This window comes from Ciona robusta, chromosome 7, assembly GCF_009617815.1.
Source record: "Ciona robusta chromosome 7, ASM961781v2".
Classification (NCBI taxonomy): Eukaryota; Metazoa; Chordata; class Ascidiacea; order Phlebobranchia; family Cionidae; genus Ciona; species Ciona robusta.
The window spans coordinates 8230675-8239436 of NC_143241.1; the positions used below are offsets into that span (position 1 = coordinate 8230675).

An 8762-nucleotide genomic window follows, 5' to 3' on the forward strand; every position below is an offset into this window, starting at 1 on the left:
TATAGGACCCATTGTCTTTATTTTTAAACAGTATGGCTGTATGGCATTCTCATAATAGGCCTATATTTAAGGATAGTCATTGAAAAAAAGGGACTTTTATTGTGGGCGTGCCCGGTGCCCACTCCCACCTGTGTAATGCTATGGTAAATATAATCTTCCCTTAGCCTTTGATAGTGTTGTATGTACTTAGGTAATGTACAAATTTGGTATCAAAACACCCAAGTACATGATTATGGGTTGTTATGTACCAGTTGACCCTTGTTGTCTATTATTTCCTGTTCTAGTATGCAATTGACATCACAAACACGTGTCCATTGTTACAACAATGCACTTTATGAGGTCATAGAGTAGTAATGGGGATAACGTGCCGCAATTTGTGAGCGAGATTTTCCGCTTGTCTGGCTACAACAGGTGCTAAAATAGGGGTTAGGGGTTCGCTGGATAACTCCTAAATTCTTTGGATTTGTACGACATATTTGTATCTGTCTAGAGACAAAATGTTTCGCTTTTAAAATTTATTTTAGAAATCGGTAAAAATTGATTAAAAACTGAACTCTTTAAATATAAAAGGCAGGTTGGTCGATGCATTGCTACTCAAACTGGGGTTTATGTCACTATATAAAAGTAGGTAGTTACTTACTGGCCAATTAAATTAAAATATTTTTTTTGTTTTAATATTAAAATAAATGCATTTGTGTTTAATATTTTTGACTATTCTGAATAGGTGAGGTCCTACAGCTTGGTACGCCATTGGACTTGGGATTTAAGCCAAAGTTGGCCAATTACTTCAACACTCAGACATTGTTAACATGCATTAAAAGCAATTTGCTTTCAACGTTTAGTTTGAGTAGCACTGACTTGTTCAATATTAGGTAACATGTTGTAATTAAAATACTGGCAAGGAAACACTTATATAGGCTATAGGCAGTAACCCTAAAGTAATTAAAACACAAATAAGTGAACATGGAACTTGTCATAAAGGCAACTATGTGTATATTGTGTGTAACGTGGTGTAGAGGCAAGGCACTGTGTGGTAAATATACCCAATCAGTGTGATAATCCAATGTGTTAGGGGTTGGAGAATATACTTAACTGTCACCAATAAAAATGAAACTAATAGAAAATTGAAATAAATGGGCCATGGATAAGAGCTTAATGTGTTTTTATATTGTAAATTGTTTAAAGCCTTGACGAAGAATTTTTTTGTGTTAGGTCCATAAAATTGTCAGTATTATGGGACATCACTTGATGTTTCATTTTTTTCATTTCAACGTGGATTCTTTAAATTTCCGTTAATTCTCATTATTCACATGATCAGAAGATTGCATGAGGCTGTTGTTCACGTTGGAGACTATTTTCTCGACAACGTTTTGTCGTAGTTTTGGTTCTGGTTCAGGGGATTTTCGAGGACGACCTTTTGGCTTCAGTTGTGAGTCGACAATGGACCCGTTTAGTTGGCTCTGCGATTAATGTTAATTAATTAAAAATTGAAAAAGATTAAAGTTTCGGTTTGCCTTACGTTATAGTCACAAAATAACCCATTTTATTTGTAAATCCAAGTAAAAACAACAAAGATTAAACCTATTACACATTTAATTAAAAAAAACAGTTAAATGTTATGTTGTAACAACTGGTAATTAAATGAAATAATTAAACTTAAATAATGGATATTAAAAAAATCTGTTAAAATGTACCAAGCTGTGAGTGAATACACCCTGCACTGTTAATTAATTATCGTATGTTTATGTTGTAACAATCGGGTAATTATCCTCCCGATTACGCGAGGATTATGTGGTCATAATGCAAGGTTTAACTTTAAGGTCATATGGAGTACACGGTGGTACAAAAGTCGTGCATGTTGATATCAATAACATCGTTAACGGATGTACATCTAAGTATGTTTGCTTATTAAACACCAGAGCATGTGGTGTATTGCGAATGTGTGTCGTTGGGATAGATGTAAATTTTTAAACGGATTAAACGAAATGAACGAAATTGTTTAAATTTGTAATGAGTGTTGGAATTTTTGTTTAAGAACCTAAAAGGGTTGTATAACTGACAACTGTGTTACAACATATATCTACTGGTATAAGTTTATTAAATTAATAGTTTTATAATAATTTATTACAATATATATAATTTTTAAACGGTTAAAATTAAATGTACGGAATTGTTGGGACTTAAAAAATTCTGACATTGTTTTTGTTAAGCTTTTTAAACTTGATAATGTGTATTTGCAATTCGGTGACTTTGATATTCTGTCTATTAAGATAATGGTAGAAACATTTTTAGACATTTTTTTCGGTATTTTACTCAAAATGTCGGGAATTCCTACTGGGGGTGTGGAACCATTCATGCATGGCACTAATGCAATAATGATGTAATAATGTGCCACGCGACGTGTATTTACCGAGTTCCCGTTTTAACTTTCATCTTATCCATTTTAACGTCAACCTACTTAAAGTACTTTATGTCAGCTTAAATATCAATTATTGAGTTTTTGAACTTGTTGTTTCAGCTCATGCAAACCAAAATATCAGCCCCACGATTGCTAAAAGGCCGATTATAAGCTATTACAACGGCGGTGTTAAAAGGGCCCCCCTTGCCTTACATGGCAACATTCTTGACCAAGTAGAAAGTTTCCTACTGTACAATGTGGTTGTATAACTGATTGATTATTGTTGAGATTTTAGTGTGTTTGCAACCTAAATGGTTGATTTTCTTTATTATTTCCAAATATCATTCAAGCCCAATCCCTACCTGTTTTTTCCACTTCATTCTTCTGTTCTGATACCAAGTCTTCACTTGTAGTTGAGTAAGGCCCAATGTTTCTGCGAGTTCCATACGATCTGGTGTTGACAAATACTTCTTCTGTTCAAACTTTCGTTCCAGCCCCATTAGTTGTAACTCAGTGAACACGGTTCTACTACGGCGACATTTCTTCGACTTCGTGTCCTAGGAATTGAAAAAATTATAATAAAATTTTGTTTGGCTGACAGCTAGTTTTACCAAGTATCAACAAAACAATAACCTTGAATTGGTTGCACCACTTTTCACAAGTGTTTATATAAGTTAAGTTGTATTTGACCGACACTTTAGTATTTTTAACAGCTAGTTTTACAAAGTGTTAACATAACAATAACTTTTAGTTGTACCACTTTTCACAGGTGTTTATGTATTTAACATTATTTTAATTAAAAATGCGTTTAATTTAGCATATTCCTTATTTGTGAGTATTTTCTTTGTTAATCTTACAATACTTTTCCCACAGGTTCTCACCCCATTATTTGAGTTATCGCTCGGACTCGACGCTTCCCTTCGAAGATAAGCCGGTAGCCCAGATACATTATCGTACGCCTGGTGGTTGAACCTCGCTAGCGACATCGAGTGTCTTCGTATCGCTGCGCCTCCGGTTGCCGATAGCAATGGAGGGGTGATAGGCTTTATTTGGGGGTCGACGAGGTAAGATGGGCCAGAGCTTGACGGTTTACGAGAGGGTAGTTTGGACAGCGAGGAAAGATAATCGGCGTTGGAGAGGATTCCATGTAAGTTGGGAAGATAATCTGTGGTTATGGATTTAACATTAATGTTATAACAAACTTGGCATTAAAATCACATTACGAATATATTATTCAAATTATTATTATAAAACTTATATATAAAAACGATTTTTAAACCTGGGATTTTTACACTGTATTACTCAGTAAAAGTTGTATTATAGAGAATGGGTAAATTTTTGTGTTTTTTGCACATTATTACAACCCTCGAATTAAATCAAAAAGTTGGGTTCCATTAAGCCTGTGACAGTATCATAGAACCAGGTACCAAACCTGGGTGAGCAAAAGCAGCATTTTTAAAAGTTTTTAGTCTGGCGCCGTGGCAAAGTCGTTAGTGCGCCTGCCTATAACCGATAGGTACTGGGTTCAAGGCTCATCGCTGCTGCCGTTGTGGGCGTATGTAGATGGGCTTAGTAGTTTATATTGTTCCAATAGGCATATGTATCAACACTGTGGCATATACACCAACATCTTTTATTCAATATAATGTTTACCTGATATATTGTCATATGACACAGTGGATGCTGATGGTATTTGTTGTTGTTGTAGATAAAGTTGTTGTTGTTGTTGTGCTAATACTGCCGCAGCGAGTAGGTTGGCTTGGTTGTTGGAATACTGTGGTGAATTAAACCATTACCAGTTAGTAGTTACAGTAATAATGTTAATAATCACCCACATACTTGGTAACTTGTAAGTGGGCACGAAGTGTATGAAACAGAACACCTATGTTATAACAACTGTCATTGCCCCGCCATGCGAGGATAAATAAGTTACATACGTGGTAACTTGTAAGCGGGAACGAGGTGTATGAAACAGAACACCTGTGTTATAACGACTGTCGTTTTTTCGGCCACGCGAGTATAAAGTAAGTTACATTCCCGTTCTAATTTAATTTTTGCATTTGCAGTAGTCTCATTATAAAATTATTTAATAAACATAAAATCATATTTTCCAACCTGTTGATACAAAACCGCTAGGTGGGGTGAGAGAGGGGTTAAAGGTGAAATTCCACCCAATGAGGAGAGAGAGAAAAACCTGTTCGGGTCAAGAGGCGATGGGACCCTTTCGACTTGGGACCCATAATGTGAGCATGAGGCGCTAAATGTTTTGTTTGTTTTTGAATCGTCTTCTGTGACGTCATCGTCGCTATGACGTCGGTAACTAACGGGTCTGAACGACCGTTGGTCGTTCGAGCTTGTACGTCGCTCCACGTCACTGAAGTGTTCCCGGGCGTTTACCGTTTCTTCTGAATTTTTCCGAAAAAATAATCCCGGAGAATTTTTTCGTTTTCGGTCGTTTTCCAATGACGTAACAGCTGCGGATAAATTTAGATTTAATATGATTGGTTGGAGTAAGATGGTCCATGTTTTCATTCTGTTTTATCGTCGCATTTGGTAGTAAACAAAAATGTTTACAGAATTGTAAAACCGTATCCTTACGACTCTAAAAGGGCGTTGTTAATTTTAAGAACAAAAATAGTTAATATGTTATAATACCCATATCCCATCTTACCCCACAGTGCCAAACATTCACGCAATAATTGATTAACAGTAGGTTTGTGATGTCATAATACACAATAATATGATTGATGTCTATATACCGACTCAGCTTTATCTGATCTGACAAGCAACTCCAGTTTAAACCGCAAATGTAAGCACATTAAGCAGTAATATGATCGCAGGGTGAAACGATTACGACGATTTTTAACATGTTTGTTGCCTAAGTGTCATTTCTATAGCATTTAGATAACGACGGCCGTGAAATGGATCAAAAACAAAACTCATCGTGGTAGAATCAATGAAAACTTTTCGCGTATCCGTTCTAATCGTTTAAGATCAAACAATTTCCAGCTCAAAGACCGATTTCTGTATAACCGATCTCGCTACGTGTAATCCGTTCTAGCACCGCATCTGTTTATTGATATCCTCGCGTGGTGAGCGACCAAATTCATTAACTTCAGTTATCATGTCATCTCGGCGTAACTTGTTAATGAGTATAAGTGAAAATCCTTGTTTTCAAACGTAGGTCGTGTTCAACGCATCACGATCGCGGCTTATGATGTGGTTTTGATGTCATCCATTTTAACGATCGGCGAAGCAGTGTGCGGCAGTTTAACAAGGTGGATTTCGGATCTGCTAAGCTGTCAATCACGCAAGTCACAACATATTGGCGGGGCGGTAATGAGATATTGGTGAGCGCTTATCACGTCATAATCGACATTCATCTCCGCAGTTCAAACCGTAACAACAAACATAAAAATCTCGCAGTTTGAACTTTCTTCGTCCCCGTTTCATAAGCGCATTGCGATAAGGCCATACGTCACATATCGGTAAATATTTTACAAAATCTACACCCACTGCCTTAATTGGTAAAGATTGAACGCGATAAGAAATAACAACGTAAACTACAGTCGTTGGAATATATTAATATTTGCAACCTTTTTCAGCCTACTGTTTTTACTATGCAAACTTTTGTTCCGGTTTCACATAAATTTGTTTTATTAAACATGACTCAGTATAAAAATAAAGTTAATGTTTTTGTGTCCGCGCCCATTTTACTATATAGATACGTTTTATTTATCTCTTCTTTAACCAATTATTTATGGTATTTTTTATTCATACGCGGGTTTTAACGAGTTTCGCGTTACTTCCAGTATATTGGTTTTTGATCTTTGCTGCCGTAATCAAAGAAATAAATAAACAACAAAATAAATTTTCTATTTTTTTTGGTAATTTATATTTTGATTAATATTTTGAATTGCAATTAATTTAATTTTAGTTACAAACAATTCAATAAATTATCTGTTAAACAGATAATTTATCTTTGTAATAAATTCACGCAAATGTAAAATAAATATAAATGATTTTTTTATTATTCTTAACAATATACGATGAAAACAATTTCAAAATACCGCAAAAATAATTCGCGTAACTATCTTATGAACTCTAATAAGCATTTATTCTTTTCTTACGCAAAACCCATAAAAATAATTTCTAAAATTTCACAGTGGTCTAAAACTCAACGAATTTTGACTTTAACTTTCGTGGCATGTCACTCACAAAAGTATAACACGACCTTGACGTTCACAGGGCTTAATATTTGTTGTTATTGAAGTTTAATCGTCCAAGGGGGTCCATTGCCGCATGGTTTCGGATTTAATTAAGACAATTTCCGTGCAAGTTCTGCGATAATGTCAATCTAGTGAGCAGTATGGTTTATGCATGCTGTCGTGGCGGTTCTTCAAATAAAAGTAAAGGGCAATTATGCAGGGTTTACTGTGTAGTCCCAAAAAGAGTATTTCCTTACTTTTTATTTAAACTTTTTGGAATGCCGTACTTTTTATTTAATAAAAATGAAATTCCTCATTTTTTCATTTTTTTGCAGTGTCGTCCTTTTTTTAATGGGAAGTTTTTGTTTTAATTCTAGTGACTTAACTTTGTTTAAAATAAAATAACCGTATATAACTTATTTATTCTGACGTGGCATGGTAATTAAAGTCGTTATAACACGGCTGTTCTGTTTCATACACCTCGTGCCCGCTTACGATTTACCACGTATGTAACTTTGTATAGGTTTTGCTAAGACGGTTTATGTTTTTATGTTTGTCACGTAATTGATTTAAATATTACGCTATAATTAAACACGTTTATTCGGTTTCAATCGCTTAGTTGATTGCAATTAGAAATTAACACGCTCGATTAATTCAATCACATTTAAATCACTTTATTCGGTATTTTTTTATAAAAATTAACAAAATTAAATGTTCGTCGCATAATAGTGTTTTCTGTATGTTTTATTAAAATAGTAAATCTATTTTGAATTCGGAAAACTTAGCTGAATGCGTTTTATAATGTATATAGACCTTTTTCCTTACTTTAATTTATATTTCGTTATTTTCCTTTTTGATTTTATTAGAATATAATTTCAGTTATTTTTCGATGACATCGCAATGAAATTTATTCTAGAATAAACACACAAATAATTGTAGAATGTTATTGTTTACTCACAATGGGAACCTGGAGACAAAATGGCGTCGACTCCAAACCGAAGGTTCAGCGAGATTTGTGACGTCACTGGATTCTGTGACGTCACATCCTCCAAGCTTTCTGATGACGAACGATCCTCTCGTCGTCGGATGATTTCGGATTTCTGTTTCGGATATGTTCGGAATTTTCTTTCAGAGTTTTCGCGGGCGTTTAGAATATCATCAATCCGAAATGAGGAAATTTTATTTTCCGGAATTTCTTCTGATTGTTCGACTTCCGGTGGCGACGACGACCGCGCTTCGTGTTGTGACGTCACAGTAGCGTCAAACGCATTTCCATTTTCTTGCATTCTAAAGTTCTGATATATTGGTAATTGTAGAATTCCTCTATAATCGCCGTGTTCGCGAAACAGAATATTCCCTCTGTCGCGTTCCATTATCACAAGTGATGACGTAATAAACAAAACATCTTAATAGCGATTGATGAAATTTCCTAAAGAAACAATAATTCGTGAATTTAATTTAAACAGCGTAAGATAGTTTTGTGGGGATTCCACTTTCTAAAATGGACGAATGAAGATTTGAGGCTCTGGGTTCGATTCTCGGTCTTAGTACCACTACATAATAATTCTCCTTTGGCCTTGTAATACAGTAGGGTGGGGGAAGGTTCGGACACCTTTAGCACAAAAGATCTAAATATCCTGATCGTGTTTTAAACAATTATCAACGGTCTATGGGAGTCGTGAGAATACGCGGTTTTATATTTCTTTGAATGTTCTTTGTTTACTACTAAATGGGACAAAAAATAAAATGAAAAGGTGTCCCATCTCCCCCCACCCTCCTGTAATAAAGTTTTCCAAATTGAGGTTTTGGCCAGAGTGTCGCGGTAATAGTGTGAAAGTCCATGGCAAGCCGTATACGACCTCTTCCGTATAGAATAGAAAGACGAATGTGGAAATCTAATGGTTTATAGCAGAATACAAAATATTAGCAGTGTCCATTATTCTAAGTTAGGTTTATTGTCGTTTATTAATTCTATCGCGGCAAGTAACTTCGGCATAACACCGGTGTTTATGTTTGACCTCGCATGAGTTGTTTATTTAAGAGGTTCTGGTGTCCACCAGAGTTAGGCTTTTACTCCGATATTTTTTCGATTGTCTATAAGACCACTGCAGTGTATAAAGTTGGTTGGGGTAAGATGAGACACCTTTTGTTCTATT

The 8762-nt window shown here is 35.2% G+C and overlaps 1 protein-coding gene across 1 annotated transcript; it reads right to left on the reverse strand.

Moving 5' to 3' along the window:
- Positions 1-551: 551 nt before the first annotated feature.
- Positions 552-8174, reverse strand: LOC149734453 (uncharacterized). Its single transcript, XM_089880993.1, has 6 exons — positions 7565-8174; positions 4514-4872; positions 4052-4172; positions 3280-3563; positions 2761-2955; positions 552-1460 (listed from the first exon to the last, which is right to left on the reverse strand). Exons 1-6 carry the CDS (start codon positions 7977-7979, stop codon positions 1293-1295), a joined length of 1542 nt encoding a protein of 513 aa, XP_089737119.1. The 5' UTR covers positions 7980-8174; the 3' UTR covers positions 552-1292.
- Positions 8175-8762: the final 588 nt, after the last annotated feature.

Excerpts from the sequence above, each read along its gene's own strand:
- LOC149734453 (XM_089880993.1), bottom strand. The coding sequence starts at position 7,979 with ATGGAACGCGACAGAGGGAATATTCTGTTTCGCGAACACGGCGATTAT. Across the intron at positions 4,873-7,564 it reads TTTGTCTCCAGGTTCCCATT|CTGTTACGTCATTGGAAAAC; the intron begins GTGAGTAAACAA and ends ATTTATCCGCAG. Across the intron at positions 2,956-3,279 it reads GCGATAACTCAAATAATGGG|GACACGAAGTCGAAGAAATG; the intron begins GTGAGAACCTGT and ends TTCAATTCCTAG.